This window comes from Drosophila gunungcola (assembly GCF_025200985.1).
Source record: "Drosophila gunungcola strain Sukarami chromosome 3L unlocalized genomic scaffold, Dgunungcola_SK_2 000003F, whole genome shotgun sequence".
In the NCBI taxonomy this organism is placed as follows: domain Eukaryota; kingdom Metazoa; phylum Arthropoda; class Insecta; order Diptera; family Drosophilidae; genus Drosophila; species Drosophila gunungcola.
The window spans coordinates 2594686-2614250 of NW_026453179.1; the positions used below are offsets into that span (position 1 = coordinate 2594686).

General features: G+C 42.6%; 3 protein-coding genes across 5 annotated transcripts; 1 reads left to right on the forward strand and 2 right to left on the reverse strand.

The window, feature by feature from the left end:
* Nucleotides 1-479: 479 nt before the first annotated feature.
* LOC128258613 (cytosol aminopeptidase-like) lies at nucleotides 480-2731 on the reverse strand. Its single transcript, XM_052990321.1, has 3 exons — nucleotides 1450-2731; nucleotides 932-1396; nucleotides 480-873 (listed from the first exon to the last, which is right to left on the reverse strand). Exons 1-3 carry the CDS (start codon nucleotides 2509-2511, stop codon nucleotides 733-735), a joined length of 1668 nt encoding a protein of 555 aa, XP_052846281.1. The 5' UTR covers nucleotides 2512-2731; the 3' UTR covers nucleotides 480-732.
* A 507-nt stretch (nucleotides 2732-3238) lies between these two features.
* LOC128258610 (uncharacterized) lies at nucleotides 3239-17294 on the reverse strand. The gene is given in 7 exon segments (XM_052990317.1): nucleotides 3239-4794; nucleotides 4841-5063; nucleotides 5491-5686; nucleotides 5747-5954; nucleotides 6921-7082; nucleotides 10927-11485; nucleotides 17035-17294. Coding segments are annotated over 6 exon segments (1416 nt in total). The 5' UTR covers nucleotides 11119-11485; nucleotides 17035-17294; the 3' UTR covers nucleotides 3239-4359.
* Nucleotides 17295-17817: 523 nt separating this feature from the next.
* Nucleotides 17818-19556, forward strand: LOC128258547 (LETM1 domain-containing protein 1). 3 transcript variants are annotated; one of them, XM_052990205.1, is made up of 4 exons: nucleotides 17818-18060; nucleotides 18111-18707; nucleotides 18768-19056; nucleotides 19110-19556. In XM_052990205.1, exons 1-4 carry the CDS (start codon nucleotides 17969-17971, stop codon nucleotides 19446-19448), a joined length of 1317 nt encoding a protein of 438 aa, XP_052846165.1. In that variant the 5' UTR covers nucleotides 17818-17968; the 3' UTR covers nucleotides 19449-19556. The 3 variants fall into 3 exon arrangements, with proteins under 3 accessions (XP_052846165.1, XP_052846166.1, XP_052846167.1); XM_052990206.1 differs by having other exon boundaries at nucleotides 18117-18707; XM_052990207.1 differs by having other exon boundaries at nucleotides 18144-18707.
* Nucleotides 19557-19565: the final 9 nt, after the last annotated feature.

A 19565-nucleotide genomic window follows, 5' to 3' on the forward strand; every position in this document is an offset into this window, starting at 1 on the left:
CACGCCCACTCTAACGCCCACTAATCGCGAAAGTCTGTCATGCCTCTCTGAAACATGGTGGAGGATAGTTATTGGTCTGTGTATGTGAGTTTCGGTCGTATCTGTCGGTAAAAAATGTTCATAATCGAGCTATTATTTTAGAAGTTATGCGCAATTATCTTTTATTATGACGTCATTGCATATTTGAAGAGCAGCATTTATTCTATGACATGCTCACACTTAAATTGTGTGAGTTATTTGCACGGCAGCGATTTTATACCGTTCGTGTCGTGCTCTGCCGCTGCTCTGCATTAGAATGAGCCGCTGTTAGCAAGGTGGTGGTGCCCGCTCTAAGCTTGTAGTGTTGACAATTATGTCCTGCAGATGGCGCCACCAAAGACCCAGTTTTTTCCGGGGCCACCTTTAGTTTGAAATTTATAATAGACGACGGGACATTAATTCTTGAACCATTTCTCATTTCCGACAACAGAAGCCTAAAATATATTTTATATTTTATTTAACTCCAAAGATAATTTATTTAAATAATAGATGACTTAGAACGAACAAACAATTTTTTTGGCCTGGGAACAATCTCGTTTGCAACTGTGAAGGGACTTGCACAAACTGACTTAAGACATCCACCCTGAACAGACTAAAAATAATTCACCAAAACGTGGACATGGTGTCAGCGCTGCTAATGCCTTTGGGATATGGTCATCTTGGGTCAGCTGCTCCTCCCCCCGAATTCTCTTCCTATTTGCCCATCTTGGGAGCGGTGTCCTTGCAGATTGTCTGGGCTATGAACTCGATAAGGGTGCGCGTAGGTCGGCCAGCCATTCCACGTCGCAGGTACTCGAAGTCGATTCCGTTGGTGACCATCACATTGGTGGCATCCTGAAGGGATAAAGGAGATAAAAGGATGTCCCACAACTTGTACAAGAGACTAGCTTACAATATGCATCCACTGCCCGCAGGGCACAAATTCTCGCAGGAAAGCGGCGGCCTTGCAAGGACGACCTCCTCGACCAATGCCGTAGTTCTGGACATCACTGCGTCCTCCGGCACGCACCGCCTTGGTATAGTAGTGCCACAGGGGGAAGCGCCACACGCGATCCCCGGTGTGCATGCTGGCGTGTTTGATCTGCTGCCACAGGATCTCCGAGTTGGTGAATACTCCGCAGGCCGCCTCGTCCAGCGACTGACGCATGTATCCCGAGCAGGTGCCAATGTCAATGATGCACTTGGGGCAGAAGTTCTGGGCATACAGCAGGGCATCGGCCAGCACGAGCACATCCTCGTGGTCTGTGCACTGCACCTCGATGGTCTTGCCGTTCATGGACTTTACCATGTCACCTGGTCGGAAGGAGTTGCAGCCCACTACGTTCTCGCACAGAGGGATGAGGCCGCGGATGTTCACCTAGGAGGAGGATAGTTAGCTAGGGGAATCTGGATGGCGTATTAGTAACCTACTGGCAATCTTAGACCGGCCACAGCCCGACAGGTGGCCACCACCACAGCCGCTCCGGTCATGTCGCCGCGCATGTGGAAGAGCTCATGCTTTTTCTTCAGGCACAAGCCACCCGCATCGTAGGTGATTCCCTGGCCAACCAGCACAATGGGACGTTCCTCGGCACAGGTGCCGTAGTAGCTCAGCTCCAGGAAGATGGGTGGCTCGCAGGAGGCCTTGCCCACCGCCAGGAAGGCATGCATCGACTGGCTCTCCGCCCAGCCCTCGACCTTCACCTCCACGTTCACTCCGGACTTGCAGAGCACCTCGACGACGTTCTGGGCAAAGGCAGTGGGGGTCAGCAGGTTGGAGGGCATCTCCTGCAGCTGGCGGGTTAGATTCTGGGCGGCAGCCTTCTGTAGACCAATGCGCCATCCCTCGATGTCGCAAACCTCGTCCTTGGTGGCGTACAAATCGATGGCCGGGACGAAGATTCGGGTCTTGGGGTCGCGCAGTTCCTGGTACAGCCAGATTCCGAGGGCAGCTCCCTCCGCTGCGGACTCGGCATGTCCGCAGTTCTCCACCTCGATCCGGTCGGTGTCCAGCTCGGCGAGTATCCGGCAGGCAGCGGCCACCGATCGCCGGATGGCCTCCTTCTGCTCGTCCAGCACCTCGTAGGGATTGTAGCCCAGGCACTCCTTGCCCAGACCCACGACGGCAACCACGGAGTAGTAGGGGATGCGCTCCGGCTCCACGGCGAAGAGGAGGCGGGCCTCGCCCCTTCTGGGCATGGGTCCCGACATCCGGAGCACCTCGATCAGCCGGCCATTGGTCTTCTGCAGGTTGTACCGCCAGCCGGCGGGCGTCAGGATGCCGGCGTCGTTCTTGTCCTCCTCGTCCGCGTAGACTCCGATGACCAACGCCCGCGAGGGCTGGTCCGCGCAGATGTCCATCTGCTGGAGCAACAGCATCTGGTTGATGGCCTGCGAGGCGTAGGGCCGCCTGATCACCTTCGGCGCATACTGGTGGCTCACGGCCGACCGACTGCAGATGCGGAAGAGCAGCTGACGCGATTTACGAAACATTGCCCCTGCGTACTACCTTACAAGCAAGTACCCCTCCAAAAAAAAATGTCAGTAGTCCGAAAAAATGAACTGAGAATTTAACTCTCTTAAAATTTGGTATCCAATAAAATGGAAGTAAAAGGTGAGTCTAAAAGAAATCTACTGCAATAACAGGTAATTTTTGTACGATCAATTTTTTTTTACCGAGTTGTTAACTCTACGAGACGTTTACGGATACTGAAGCTATAGGTGATGGCTTGGAGTCGGGTAGCAAACGGAACGGGAAGTCGGGTGACGGATGGGTCAGAGCCATCTACTCTGGTTTTCCATGGCCTACACGGACTAAATGGAGCTCCAGGAAAGAATGTTGTACTTACAAATTACAGTGTTTCTTAAGAAAAAAGTAAGTCCCTAAATAAGTTGACAAAAATTTTACAAAAATCAATTGTTTAATTTACTTCTTTTCTTTAGTATTAAAATTATTTTTCATTATTTAATGCACTTCCGTAACTCAATAAATCTTTAAGACGAATTGGTTCTACTGTCCATAGAAAGCAGGTAAAATCATTTATATAACCCGAAGTTTCCATAAGTCGATCTTATTTTGGTTGCAGATGGTAATCCAAGTTCTGGAATTTTTTGTTTTTTATGTTTTCCAAATGGTATAACTTTTATAAAAATTAACCATCATATAAACGAAATACTTTTCAAATCCCTCTTTAAACACAAAGTTAAACACCACTTTCTTAAGTTTCGTTTATTATTTTCCATACTCAGCATAATCAATTAGGTACAATTCGTTCATTAGGTAATACTGCTTAACATTTGAGACACAAACTAGACACCGACACGTACACATATCGCAAACATTGTTGGTAACATGGGGTATATTTGTCATTAGCTACTGCGAGTAGATATTCCAGTATATAAAATAACAATGGCTATTGAACGTCCTCCCTATTTTAATTCATGGCGACCCAACCTTTGGTTGGATGGCCATTGCCTTGGGATATGTTTCAGTTTAAATGGCCTCAGATTCGGTTCCTTTTGTTTGGTGGGGTGTGGTTTGCGGTTCGATAATAAAATACATATGCTACAGAGTTATAGAGATATATTTGTATTCCATTCTTGATCTAGGGGGGCAACAGTAGTCGCGGAGCAACGTGGGTTCAACAGAGACTAGCGTAAACTTTGAAAGAGTGCAACAATCTAAGGGTGCGCTGGGCACATAAGAGGCACATTAGTTATTTGAGCAACAATAGCATAGAGACTAGAGTGTTAGACAGCTGTGAGTATTTTGGCATTCGTCAGCTTAAATAATCCCCTTTCCCCATCATTATGTATGTACAAAAGGGTGGAACGCAGTTGAATCAAAAAAAAAAGTAAGGTTGTACCTTAAGGTTTCGTTTTGATTTGGGGTTAACAAACCCATTTGTGTTTAGTTTTTGGTCACCCATTTTATTTACAAGAACATTGGCCCTGGGCTGCCAGAAAACGACTGTTTTGATCTAAAAGCTCCTAAAACATATAGTACATTTTCTATATTTATGTTCACCAAAATTCACCCATAGAAATGTTGATTAACATAAACCTCTTAAGTATTTAAAACGACCTTTGGAGTATGTCTGCTGAATAAATTCTTATCATATACATCACTCATACGTATTGACAAGAACTGGATTGAAAAACAAATGTGCCTATCTGGCTTACCTGTCGTATGAGTGATTATTTTGAGAAAACTCCAACTCAAGTATAATTTTCTAGATATTTAGATATTATGGTTTTAAAATATCAGCCAACAGAGATCCACCCCATTGTACATCCAATATAAAATTCCGATCCGATCGAGAGCAAATCTTAAAGTGGCAATCACAAAATCGTGGTCACTGTCACGGGCAACCCATCGGCATTCACGACCTGCTCCGACTGCACCCGGGTGGCGAAGGTCTCCACGCTGGTGGCCTTGCTCAGGTCGATCGCCGGCACATCCTCGTCGTAGTCGGAGGCCAGCTCCTCCTCCGCCAGGTAGCTGCACTTGGCGCCGGCCGACTTCGCCTGGTGGCCGTCCTGCTCGTGGTAGAAGTGGGTGCGGTCCATGTAGATGATCCCGTCGTCCGTATCGTCGTCCGTGTGGCACACCGAGTAGTGGCCGTAGCCCGCCTCGCACTGGTACGGATTCGACTTGACGTGCACGTTGCGGCAGCTTCCGCCGCAGTTGTGGTGGCTCTCGGCATCGCCGCCATTGGCCCCGTAGCACTGGCCCCGGTGCAGGGAGTGGGCCACGGAGTGACCCTGGCCATGACCCTGACCATGGCCCGTCGAGTGGGCGGTCAGTTGGACCCACGCCAGCCGTCGCACTGCCGGAGTGGGCCACTGACTGCTAGATGTGCGAGTGCGAGCGCGCTATCGACAGCGAGTACGGACTGAGGTCCTTCTGGATCCGCATCGAGTCGTAGATGGGGAACTCGCAGCACAGGATGAACTTGAGGGCACTGGGCACCTCCACGTAGACGGCAGGCGGCACTGGGATCAGCGGCGAGGTCGAGGCCTTGTACTTCCGGTACTCCAGCTGGCTGCAAGGGGTATGAGAAAATATATATATATTATTAAAGGCATTGCAAAACAAAACAATACAAAAATGAGCAAAGATATTTATTTTTCAGTTTTTTTATCTTTTAATCTTTTTTTTATTATTCAAGGATTTAAAAATAAAAACTTTTAAGGATTACGGTCCCTGTTATTAAGAGAAGACATCGACACAAAGCAAACTTTTCTTTAACTAAATCAAAATTATATTAAGTTAAGGTTTAAGGTTTTTATGGAAAAAACTTGTATTTAATTAAAAATTAGCTTAAAATCGAATGTTCAGAATCTGCTTTTGCTTATTATCCGGTGTCTATTTATAATTTATTTTAAGGCAATGAGATAAAGATCATACCAATCTGTTACCTTTAAAGCTAATTATATATATTTAAAATGTGAATTAAGTGCGCAACTTACTCTTTGTACTTTTCATCGGCACTTCTTTCCCGCAAGGGAATTCCCGACAAAAAGAGAATGATCATCGTGGTGAAAATGGGTGAGGCAATGGCAACCCACTCATGGCCGCTGATCACATTCAGGGATATGGCAAAGATGCCCCACCAGATGACCACTTCGCCAAAATAGTTGGGATGCCGTGACACGCTCCACAAACCTTTTTGTTCAATATTATTCATTATATCTAATATTAAGGTTTTTGTAATATCTGAATTACCATCATTGCAGAACTTGCCCTGATTGGCCGGATCCTGGCGGAACGAGAACTTCTGCAGGTCCGCATAGGTCTCCGCCAGCAAACCCACGATGAACATACCCGTACCCGTGGAGTCCAGTGTGGTCATCGTCTTTGGGGCATGCGGCTGCGAGTGGCGCGGCGAGTTTATGATTATTACAGGCAGTGACACTATGTAAACCCACACGGCCTAAAAAAAAATATAAAATAAAAACATTGAAAAAACATTTACTATGATGACAATAAATGATAGAATAATAATATGAGCGTTCAGTGCATGAATGTTATTTAAAACGTTGTATTATAGAAATGTTCTATATTCAAACAGTGACGTCGCGTTTAAGCAAACAAACTTTGATTTATAATATAAACATTTTTGAAAATTGAATGGCATATAGAAATCCTATTTATTTATCATTTTGAAGGAAAGCAGAAAACACATCAAAAACTGTTCTTTAAGAATAAATTCTTATATCATAGGCTCTTATATACACATTTTGTTGTTCTTAATGGTTTGATACATATTAGTCTGGTTAAGTTTAATATCCAATCATAGTCACTTATATCAACATTTGTATCGTTTTAATAGTTTGATAAATACTCATCGTTAAAAGTTTATTATTGTGAGGCACAAGTGATTGAGATCAATTTGGCAGTTATATATTTCCAATTTCAATGCCAGAATTTCAACTGGCAACAAGTGATTGGAATTCGGGCGAATTGCGAAATAAATGGAGACAAAACGGTGGCGGGACATGGCACTTGCAGCACGCCAATGCCGGCGGCAGTAGCACCACACACAATGAAGGCCGGACAGACAGCCACCACCCACTTGCAGCAAGGCACCACCCACAACCCACTCAACGTTTAGTTGGCGTCGCCCACATGTGTCATGTCACTCTGCCACAGAGAATGGCGTTTTAATTGTTGGTCGTTGGGGGTGTGGGTGTGGGTGTGGGTGTTGCTGTGGGCGTGGGTCATTGCCACCCATGTCGGGCGGCACAAGCCGACAGGTGCTGAAATATGAAATTTTCAAAACCTTTGCGCACGTGTCAATTAGTGACAATTTGATTGATTTTCCACCTCCAAGTTGAAGGTTCTGTCATTGAGAGTCGAATTGAAAAGTGGCTGACGCAAGCGATTGATCCGAGCTCACCTGGAACGTCCAGAAGACCGCGTAGCGGATGATGTTGCTCCGGGTATCCTCGAACTGCTTGTCGCGACCCAACTTTATAATGCGATATAGTAAATATCCGGAAAGCCGTGCGCCCCACAGGCAAACAAAGAGCGTGACCATCAGCTGGCGACTGTCGTAGGCCTGAAAAGAGGTATTAAATAATAAAAAAATCACTAAGTTAGCTCACTTAAATTATTCTAAAACCATCAACCCAAAAATTAACTAATACCCTGACAAATTATACATTATCGAACCGATCCAAACTGATCGCAAATGTGCTACTTATAGTTTAAAAACTGAAACGGTTTATAATTCTTACACATATGTCGAAGATTTAACTTAAACTCAAAAAAATGTTACATAAATATTTGTTAGAATGAAAAATAATTATTTTGTAAGAAAGTTTAAGGAACGAGTTTTGTAAATAAACTATGTATGAGCTATACATAGTATGTATACTAAAAATTTAAGCTGTTTAGGAATGACTTCAAAATAATTTTGTAACTTAACTTTGAATTATAAGGTATTCAAAGACTTGAAAACACAAAACATAAATATTTTCTAGAGCAAGTTTAAATTGTTGTATTAAACACAAAGCTTTCTCAATTTTCGTTTGGCTCAAAAAAAATATAAGTTGAAAGAAAATTATCCTTCTCTTAAAGAGCAAGGCTATGCTTCCACTTCTGGATATTTTTGGGCAATAAACTGCCGAGTGTGGTCGTATCCTGTCCGCATTGCAATAAACATTCATTTTCCGAATGAGATATATTTTTAAGGCAATTGAGGGAGGCTCGGCGAAAGTTCGAGTTCAAGGCTTGGCTGCCACGTATCCTTGGACAGGAAGCTACTCTCGTAACTATTTTAGTATCTTCACAATAACAAAGCCATTTGACCTCACCTAGGGTATCCTGCAATTCGTCTCCGCACCACCGAACGTACAAAAATTCATTGGCCAACGAGCAATTTGCACGAGTTTTCAGTTTTTGCAAGCGTCAGAGGAGAACTTTTTTGTGTGCTTTTTAGTGGATATAATATTTTACAAAACCACTTTCGGTGGTCATGCAAATTTTGCATAAATAAAGCGGTGCACGCACGAGTGCCAGCGGTTCTATGCTCCGCCCTGCCAAAAATGTGGCCAAGGGTGGTCAGTCGGGCATGGGGTCAATAATGAATGAGTCGACTGCACTTTGCATATTTATAAACGGCATTGACGGGCGAACCGAATCAGAAATGCATTCGGCATGGGTGGAGGAGCCAGCCGATCCTTCGTCAAACGACTCATGAAAAATGCAGGAAAAATTGTTAAATTGCTTTGTCAATGGCAGTGAATTGGCGGCTCATGACCGTAACCGCCAGCCAAAGTCACTGGGTGGAAGGCAGTACGAGGGCGATGGCGAGGTCATGGATAAAATGGGCTGTGAGGATATAGCCCCTCTGTTGATAGTTTAATGGGTTTGTCGTATGACAGGGCGGGCGATTGCCTATTTTGTAGTCTGATTGAGCTGACATTTCACCCGAGACTCAAGCCATTTTATCGCTCGATTTATTAAGCGGGCCTGAACGACGATAAAGCATCGACGGGCGACTGTATACAAGGGCAGTAAACCATTTTTATGGCCATCACACAGCTGCGGGGCCATAGTGCAGCACATTCAACATCAACAGCAACAAAAACAACCAGAACAACAACACCGGCAGCAGCCACAAGCAATGGCAGCAGCACTTCCGTTTCCGCTCGACGTCCTGTGTCCGCCATTTTGCCGGCTGTCTCCTCTTCGCGGAATGGCTTTAAAAACATTTTCATTGCTAACTTAATGGGTACCGGCAGAAAATTCATTTTAACTTACGATCGATAGCCAATTCGTTATTGCCACAAAAATGTCGAAGCAAAAATTAATTGAACGTCAATTTGCGTGGTCGATGAGATTTAATACTTTGCCATTCGTTTCTTTGCTTATTTTGTGTATGTGTTTGCTACACAAAAACGTGGGAGTAAAAGTTAAATCTACTTTAATGGATGTGGGTGTGCTAGAAAAGATTTTAATTTTGGCTTTGCCCTTGATTGTTTGTTTTTGCATACCGCTTTGTTTGCCCAGCAAAAATCAACAACAGATAAGCAAGAATTTATTTCTTAATTTGCTTGTGCCGTGCTGTGCGAATTGTTCGTTGGGCTTTCAGTAAATCGATACATTGAGGGGTTGTTAAAATCGGTAACTGAAACAAAAACCTCTTACGGCCTTTGTTCGCACTGTGCCTTTAGTCTTATCATATTTCACTTATTATTATAAATAAATCTTAATAAAGCTCTTTCCAAGAGGTTTTTAATTAACTGAAAATAGGTTTATGCATTATAGTAATTATAACAAAAGAGCCTTTAGCATGCCAGTGACAGCAGTTAAGATAATCAACGTTCCGTAATGACAGGCCAATAATTACGAAAGTTGGACACTGAAAATTGAAAACAAACATTTCACTTCATAATTACGATAATCATCATTAAAATATTTTAAACAAATTTTAATGAATTGATGTCTGCTCGAAACTAATTATATTAAAGAGCCTGCGGTAAAAATGTGTCAGCGTTGAAGGACAAACATAAGTTTCTTTTGAAATAAGGGGGAATTTAAAATACAAGTTACGAACATGTGTGTTAAAAAGGATAAAGACATTTTCAAGCATAAAACGATTCTAAGTTTAGGACTCTTGTGCTTAAATTTTGTTGCAACAGGATCAGGGATATGTAAACCTAGGCTTGCCGAAGTTGCTTCCTTTTGTGTTGTGTCTTAAAGCAGTCCAAACTAAACAAATTTCAAATTGTATCCTGGTTGTACTACTACTACAACTGCTATATCACTCACTCCATTACGAGGTCCTAAAATGGGCTGTCTGTCATCACTAAGGTAAACACGATTTTCCTTCTACCCACTGTGCTAATGAATGGGATAATTACGAAATTGGCCATCAAGTCGGATTAATTATTTGAAAATTGTTGGCAGATAGATAGCTTTGGATTGGTTCGCCATCAAGTCGCTTTCAGGCTGGCCCCAAACAGCGTTAGTTGGCTGCTCAGGCAGCGTGTTAGGCTGGCGGAAGGACACGCCGACAGACAGATCGAGGACCCTCACGATGCCAAGGTCATGTTCTGCCAGAAGGAGACCCACAAGCTACAGGCGACAGCAGCACTACAGCAACTACAACAACAAAAAGGAACAACAGCCAACAACGAGAAACAACAAGAAACAACAGCTGAATTGTGGGCCTCGATGGGCGTAACCTTTTGTTTGTCGGCAATGGATGTTTTTGTCTGTATGCGTTGATGTCTGTGTCTGCGTGCGTATGCAAAACTCAGTTTTCAATGTCAGCAGTCGAAACCAACCACCCACCATAAACCACCACCCACTGCAGCAGCCCATTCACGCCCAGTTGGGCCAAATGCTTATGGTCACGCTTCAAGTTCACAGAATTTAATTTTACTCCAAAATGTGCGATACAATGAAAGCTAACGAGCTACAAAAAACCAACAAATACATATATGTTTACAATGTTAGATAACATATTTTTTGATTCTAAGTATTAATGCATTTCATTGAATTATTTTTTCGCTTAACGGTAATTGGACATTGTTTATTTACTATTGGTAGTGAAGGAAAAAAAAACTGAAAAATATACGGGCCTTGTCTGCCGAATAAAATTTGTATCTTTGTACCACTTTTGCCCTTTAAAAAAAAACAAAATGAAAAATAATTAATCCAAGTTTAAATGTGCTCAGAATTAAATTTTCTTACTTTAAAAAATGTAGTTTGCCAGTTTGAAGTTGCCCATATTTTGGCATGATATTATTCTTTTAAAACTAAGTACGTTATGAGTCAAAAAGTTTAAAGAAATAACAAAAAAACACTAGCCCAGTAAAATAAATAACATTAAAGGCATTGAAATTTAAAAATTCGTAAAATAGAACCTAAAAAAACTAGTTAATTGCACTTACCTTCGAAGGGCGATCGATTTGGCCGAGGAAGAAGGTCAGCAGGGAGATGATGATGAAGTTGACGCCGCCGGCAAAGTCCGTCAGCTTGTCCATGTGGAGCATGGAGTTGACCAAAAAGAAGATCAGCTGCAGACTGCCCACCACGATGGCGCTGATGGCGAAGTGATCGTAGTCCAGTACATTGACGGCCATTGTTGCAGTGTGCGGCTTTCACCTTTCACCTGAACTTTCACCGCCACTTTCTCACCCCGTCCAGTCCACTCCGGTGAAGTCTTTTTTGGCCGGGTCCGCAACAGGTGCTCGTCCTTCTCGCTTCTGTTCTTAAATATTGCAAACTGTTTTGCCCTCACATCGCTACACCCCCACTTTTGCTCCGACTGTCTGTGCCACTCCCCCCGCCCCCAGAGCCTTACATGCTGCGGTGGGTGGCTGGGTGGTGAGTCGTGGGTGGCTGGGAGGTGGGTGGTTTGCCGATTTGGCTGCCAGCCAAGGCGTCTCGTTTTTTGGGGCCGCTTGTTGATTACGTATTTATGTGATGATTGTTTATTTGGGGTCGCCCCTGCAAAGTGCAATAAATAATGCAATTTGTGTATGCTGCGGCAGCTACAACTTATTTGCTAAATGAAAACTTAATTCAATTTCCCGCACTCAGCGGCACGCAAACACAGCTTCATCCGCACTCCTCCCACACATCCCATCCACATCCTTTTGCTATTTAAATAAATTTGAGCGAAACCACCTCGACATGGCAACAATCTAAAGCCGTTTTTGTGAGTCTGTGTGCTTTGAGTCGGCAAATCGTTGGCAAAACGGAGACTAGAGCAACATGCTATCCTGGCCAGTGGTGTAGAAAAGGACCCCATTTGGGGGAATAAATCCTTTTAGTTGGAATACGAACAAAAATAAAAGCATGTTACAAATGTAGAAGCAAAGTAATTAACACAAATTGAACATTTTCTTTAACGGGTTCTTTATGGACATATTCCCCTTAACTAAGCATAAAATTTAACTGCACTAGTAAGATCATGGATCTCAGAAAAAAATATATAGAAAAAATATATGGCAAATTTTTAGCAACAAATTAAGCTTAACAATAATAAAACGAATTTATTTTATTTATAAATACCAAGATAGTGAGCTACATTACGCCTTCTCAATATCACAATTGGTTTTTAAACATTGAAGGCAGCAACTAAAGCATTTATAAAACTTAAAATTTAATTGTACAAGTCTCCAGTTAAATGAGCTAAAATACTGATAATTTATTTAAATTATTTTATAAAGCCTTTCCTAAAGTCTAAATTCCCCCTTCACGGAATCCTACACACCCCTCTGATCCGGATTATATGTGTGTGCTGAAATGGTTTACATGGCACATACTTGAGCTGACTGGTTTAACTTCTTGAGCCTTTATTTGCCTCTTGGGCTCGACTGCATTTGCAGTTCTCTTCCTTTGGCCCCTCAACCATCCAAATATCCTTCAACGCTCCTTGTTTGGCCACATTTTCAGCCTGCATACATAATTAACAAACGTAAATGTAAATGGTTATCTATGATGCAGTCTGCAAATCTGGCCCACAGAACACTACGTTGCAGTTTATGGCGTTTTCGGTTGGAAAGCCACAGGGAATCGATTTTCGGGTAGGCTAAGGGAGTCTGGGCTGGGAAAGCTGGCCAAAATTTACTGTCGAAGGATTAGCTGCACTTGAAATGCCCATTGAAATGTGTTGATTGCGCTGTGGTTTCTGGTTATTCTCCCCCCAGATTGTAACTTAATTAAATAGACATTTTTGTGCATTATTTCGCCAGTTGTGATTTAATACGGTTAATCACTTTTTGATTGAGGCATCACATATCCATCAATCTTATTTTTAGACGATTTTAATTGACTTAAATCAAAATAAAATTTACAGATAACTTTAAAACGATTAAAAAGCTTTTAATAAGAAGCATTTAAGTGGAAGTTTAGTTTATTGTTTAGCAATTAAAAGTTTGTTTCCATTTTTCCGTTTTATTGAGTCATTAAATTGCGTTTATTCAGTTGGGCTTTTCTTTTTAATGCTTAAATTGAAAAATAAAGTTTTTGACAGCTGTCGAAACTTTACCGAATAAGTTACGAAAAAGCTTCTATCCAATTATGTGACTTTTGTTTAACGTGTTTTTAAAAGCATTAAAATTAACATTGAGAGAGAGAATTACAGAGCCATTATATACTGCACAAAAAAGTACTTTTGTGGGTGTTTTTTTAGTTTTATTTTGTACTTTAATTTGTTAATTAAAGTTTGAAGAATGTTTCAAATGAATTTAATCAAATTAAAATGTGCACATTATAAACTATACTTTGAATTTTTATTATCATGAAAAGGATTTAGTTTAGAATAGAATTAGTTGCTTTTGGAAGTGCAGCCATAACTTTTCGGCTTCCGAAATTAGTGTGAAATTTACCAGCTCATGAAAATGTTTAAAATGCTAATTGGACTTTTTGCAAGCTAAGCTAATTCATTTTCTCATGGAATTCCTGCAGGGCCCGCAGAAGTATGCTACACTTTTTGTTCTTCGAATTTTGCCAAAGAAATGCATTAACATTGCACATTCATTAAAGCAACACCCGCGGCTCATTCAAGGCCATAAAACAAAAGCAGCAACAGTGTTCAAACTTAGTGCCACCTTCAATGAAAAAAAAAAAAAATACACCTTAGTGTATGCAAATGTGTAGTCAGTCAGCTGTGTTGCTGCCACTTGGCTTGCTCTCGTCTGTTGTCATTGTTGCTGTTGTTGGTCTTACTTGAGTTGTTTGGTGCACGGAAACAAAATATTAGTGCTTTACATCCCATCAATAAAACACCTATTTTTATTTTCACTTCTGGAAAAGGAACATGTTACAATTTTAAACTATGGATAAGTCTTCTAAGTGGCATTATTTAAATTTCTTTAAATTAATGGTATACCTGACAAAATAATTTCAACGCGCAGGACAATGTACCCTAACTTTGCTGGTATAAAATTCAAATATAATAAAATAAATATTTAATACAAGAAATTAAGTTTAAACAAAGAACATAAGCTTAATCATAGCATTTTACATTTTTTTTAATTTAATTGTTTTTATAAAAAAAAAACATAACATTTGTTGTTTTGTTTTGTTTTTTTTTTATAATATTTAATATATTTTTTTTGTACTAAAAAAACTTTCCAAAGTCTTTCTCAATCTTAAGAGGAAAATTCTGAAAAAAACTTAGTAAGTATTAAAAGTTTCTGTGGACTTTACATTGCCTGGCAACGCGTGGATATGTCTCCGGAGTGGGGAAATCCGGGCGGACCGGGGTTATTCGTAGCCGCAAGACATTGACAAGGTGTCTGCCTGGCTGTCACTCACACTCACCGCAACTCACTGCAGTTGTTTGTTGTTTTCCCTGGGCGGTTGTTTTCTTTGTGTGTGTGTGTGTGTGTGTGTGAGTGTGTCTATGAGTGCGAGAAAAGCAAAGGATTGAATTTGCATATATGCCGAGGACCCCGAATTCCACACCCGGACTTCTGCACCCTGGGCGCATTGTTGCCACCCCAGCTGAGCCCACTTTTAAACGCATTTTCGCGTGCCATGAATTTTTTCGCCAGCGTCGTTTGCCATTGTCGCCACCTTCTTGTGGGCATTGAGGAATCCAAACTATGCACTTTTCCTCCACAATTGAACAAGAAAAGCCAATTTCGATGAGATTGCAGATAATATACTCTGACAACAGCAAAAAGCGGGCTTTACAAATAAAGTCTAGAAATGTGCCGAGAAATAGTTTTCTAGAAAATTTTTTTCTGACCTTGAAAGTCATGACTTGAAAATTTTGAGGGACAATAGTTGCTTTAAACATAATTCTAAGTTCATATTTATATACAAAAGTCAGATTAACTTTTAAAGCACGCTTTTAGATTGAATTATATTTTTAATCTCTAGAAATTTATTTTCCGTGACTTTAGCTAATAATTTTTTAATTTGTGTGTTCATTTTTTGGGCAGTATATTTTAATATCAATTTTAGTGCTTGGTAGAGATTTAAGTGCTGACCAGAACATGTCACCTTAAATTTTTCACTCTTTTGAAAGCGTTGTAATAGTAGTTAGTACTAAAGTTTCAGAGGACAAATTGAAATTCTTTGAAACATCTAAAGTGCGCCCTACTATACTAATTACCAAAAACTTTCTAAAATGTTTCAATCACATTTGCTTACACCCCTGATTCGCTAGTTTCACACGATTTCCCAGTATTTACATGTGTTATGCATTTGCGGAAAACATCCGTAACAAATGGAAAATAACCCCAAACCTATTACAAAACATTTCACGGTCGAGCCAAGACAATTCTCGATTTTCCACTCGCGACTACTGTTATTCGCTGCAAGTATTTGTTTTCCTGTGCATGTGCATGTTTGAAAGTGCTTTGGCACTGAAATTGCAGCATGTAATGGAATTGGCTGCGGTTCAACGGTGCGTATGATTAACTTTATAGCAGCGGCAAAAGGAAGGGGCCAAAGAACTTCCATTTAGCGAGCAGCAAATTGCCGTGCCGTATGACACACCACTTAGGCGGCTTCTGTGTTGCCGTTTATGATAATTGTTGTCATAGTTTCTGAAAGTGACAATTAGGCATCTGCCTCGATTTTCCGTTTCTGTCGACTATATTGATTGGATGTCGCTGGCAGTTAATGGTCTCGAATTTTCCCCGCTGGCAACTAACCCTAATTTAATTATACCACAACTAGCTGCATCAACATGCAGATTACCCCAGTAATTGGAAATGGGTTTGAATGGGTAATTGATTCTTTGTTCATTTCGAAACTTGTGGCTTTGCGTTAAAAGTTATCGTTTAGATACCAAATTTCCTTATTTTTGAGCAGGAGATATATGTATTTTGCCTAAATAAATGTATTTTAAGTCTTGGGGTTGATTTTAGACAAGAATACATATCAAAACGATTAAAAATATTTATTTATTTTTTAAATTTAATGGTTCTGTACTTTTGAATAAAATTAAAAGAAATATAAAATTTAGTTCAAATTGCCTTTTTATCTAAACATTGATACCTAAATCGTCTTAAAGCGACAAACTACAACCATCGTTGGCAAAAGTATATTCAAATCTGTCTTTAATACTGCAAACGTGAATGCTTTTCCTCTGCAAGGGAATTTTGTAAGATGAAAGTTTGCTATGTGATATCATCTCCGGTTCATCCAACTGTCGTTTTCCTTAATGTTTGACCATTCCAAGGATTGTGCTGAGTAATCCGACGAAATTGTTTTCCCATGGCCCAGCCAAATGGAAATGTACTAAGCTAAAATATTCATAAAGTGCAACTCATAGCCGGGCAATTCAATAAAGCGGAATCCATACTGAATCGACTGGCGGCGAAGGGAAATCTCCATAAATAACGCATTCTGATGGCAAGATTGGCACTTTATGTAATCGCACAGAACATGGACGCGGACAAGGCGTGGGAATTGACTTAATATGGGCAGCATGGGCACCTTGAACTTCGCCAGAGTTTGGCCAAGGTCTTTTTCGGGCAGGCGGGGAGTCAACGGGTGGTCGCCCGAAGGAGTGTATCGACGTTTTTTCAATTAAACCTGGCCACCAGGCACTTTGGCGGTTGTATTTATGCCGTTCGCTTGGTTCTATTTTTATGAGGGGGCGGACAAACAAATGGGGGCAAGCGATGTGCTGCTACCGCTCGTGTCAATAGTGTAACTGAAACTTTTCCAGCTCGCTAGGTATACATGCATACATATGCCATATCCCATATCCTGTGGCAGATAAATAAATCGCACAGAAGCTAAAGGGAAAAACACGCGTACACATACGCACTGTTATATGTACACCATGTAACACACACCCACACACAGTCTGTATTTCAGAAAGAGACATAAGAGAGTGTCTTTCGGGCAACTTGGTCCGCCTTTTCCACTTTTCCGCTTTTCCTACGTTGACACAAGTGGGAAGTCAAGCAAGTTGGACACGCGCTAAGTTTCTCAATTTCCCGCTGAAGGTCTCGCCGCCCCTTTTCCCGCCCCTTCCCATTGCCCACGAGCCTCGTCGTCGTCCTCCTGCCAAACAACTAACGCACATTTCCGTTTCCGCTTATGCCACAAAATGGCCTAAAGTGGCCGCCATTGATGGCCTGGTGATTAGTTACGTTTTTTTTTTTTTGTTTTCTTCCTGCGCCTCCGCTTAATTTCGCTCCACGCTGCCGCTGTGGCTTTTTTTATTGCCACCGCTTGTGCTTTTGTTGTGTCCGATTGCAGACAGCATCTAGTACGAGGCGAAAACAAATGCCGCGTGTTTTCTTGCGAGCGGAAAGGACTCGAGCGACCGACGCAACAGACGACTCCGGGTGGACTGAAGCTGACGCGCGCTTTCCTCGCTCTCGCAGCAGCTGCGGAAATTCCTCTGCAACCTGGGAGAAAGCCTCTCTCATCCGCAAGCAGTGTGCAACTGCTTTCTGGCGCCAAGCTATTCAATAAATTTAACGGGCCAAAGGAAACGGAAGAAAAGGAATGTGAAGGAAATATAGATCAGAATTTGAATTTTTTAATGATTTACTTTTTGGCCCTAGAAAATCCTAGAAAAAAACATACTGATAATTAAGGATTTACAAAGTCTCGTTTTCGTTTTACTCATTTTCTTTACTATATAAAAAACTAAATTAAAATTTGTATTCCGTACAATATACATTTTATATGTAATTCCACAATGCAAGAAATTTAAATATTTTTGGTTTAGCCAAGCCTAAATCCTGCAACGTAAATAAAGCTTTCTTGACATTTTGTAAAGTAAAATTGCAGCTTTGGTTTGAGTAAATGCTAAACGTTCAGCCCTGGATCCTTGGAGGTTTTTTTGGTTTAAAAGGCAACGGTTACTCTGGAACAGCTGTTCGAAACTAGGAAATCGGAATTGCTCCTTGGATTTTTTTATTTTTGTGGGCAACTCCTGCATTGGAGTCGGCGGTTGCGTAATAAGGGGGTTCTTCCTGGTTTCTGGTCGGCAGTTGAAGTTCCAGAATGGCGTTGGCGTTGCGCGTGGCCCGATTTGCCGTGGTTCCGACGAACTGTTGGCCCCGGGATCGCCGGCGACTGTTACACCTGTGCAGCAGGTGAGCACCCGACCCCAATTAGCAAACGGCATTAAAGCTCAATTATCTAGCCACAGCGATAACAGGCCGCGGTCATTGTACAGCCGGAACTACTCCACGAAGCCCGAAACAGCAACACCGCCGCAAATCAAGCGCAATGTGGCCGCAGAGATCACCAGCGTGGGCAAGGTCATCTACGAAACGGGCTGGGATGCCAATAAGCCCCTCGACAAGCCAAAGATCCCGCCCAGCAGCAACGCCTCCTCATCCCCACCACCGCCGTCGCCCAAAAAACCCGAGGACGAGAAGCGCAAGGAGCTGGACACTCTGAAATCCAAAAGGGATCAGATGCGGGACAATATGCAGGACTACATATTCACGCGCTACTTTAACTACGTCAAGAACTACGACAAAGTGCTCGAAAAGAACTTCCCCAAGGCCATGCAGTTGTATCGGGTGTTCTTCGATGGCGTCAAGGACTTCTTTGGGGACATGAAGCGCTTCCTGAAGATTGCGCGCATAGCCAACGATTCGCCCCAGGGAATCCGAGCCCTGAATCGCCAGGAGCTGGAACTGTACATGCAAATGCCGCGCGACATGATGAAAGTGGCACCGGCCCTAATTGGCTGCTCCCTGCCAATGGTGGGCTACGCCTTTTTTCCCCTGGTGTAAGATTCATGTGGCTTTAGATTCCCGGTATATAATAGTAATTGGAATGTATTCCATAGCTTCTGGTACCCCCGCTCCTTTCTCACTGCCCACTTTTGGACCTCGCAGCAGCGCTCCGAGTTCCAGAGTTACTACATGAAGCGGCGACTGGGCAACAACAAGGACGTCTTCCGCTGCCTGCAGGCCAAGCTCAAGGCGACCGCCTCGCATCCCAAGCACTCGGCCTTTGCGGACATCCTGGGACAGCTGGGCAGCGGCACACATCCCACACCCGAAATGCTCATAGATGTCAAGGACATATTTGCCGATGGGCCCTACTCCTTGCTGGGAATGTCGCGGAAACACGTCGTATGTTTGAACAGAAAGTGATATGGTGCAACTACTTAATCCGCACATTCCAGAGAAACCTAGTCAACCTTCACGGACTGCCTAGCAGCATCTTTAAGAGACATCGCCTGCACGAGCATGCCTTTCTGGTGCACTACATGGACCAGGCCATCACCCGTGAGGGCGGCGTGCACAACTTGACCCCGGAGGCTTTACGCTACTCCTGCTATCTGCGCGGATTGAATCCCGACAGCCTTAGCAGCGAGGCCATGATCGAGTGGCTGCGCAATTGGGTCAAGGTATCCACGTCGATACAAGGCGAACATATCACGCTGTTCCTGCACTTGCCCATCCTGCTGGGCTACAACCATCCCAACAACTGGCAGACCATCTACGGCAAGTGCCCCACTTGAGCGGGGCCTTGCTCGTTCTCTATTTGGTAGACTGTGCTTTAAAGATTGGACTGTTAAGATCATATTGTTTCTTGAGAGCAAATAAAACTGTTAAACCCAAAAGAAAAGGGCGCTGGG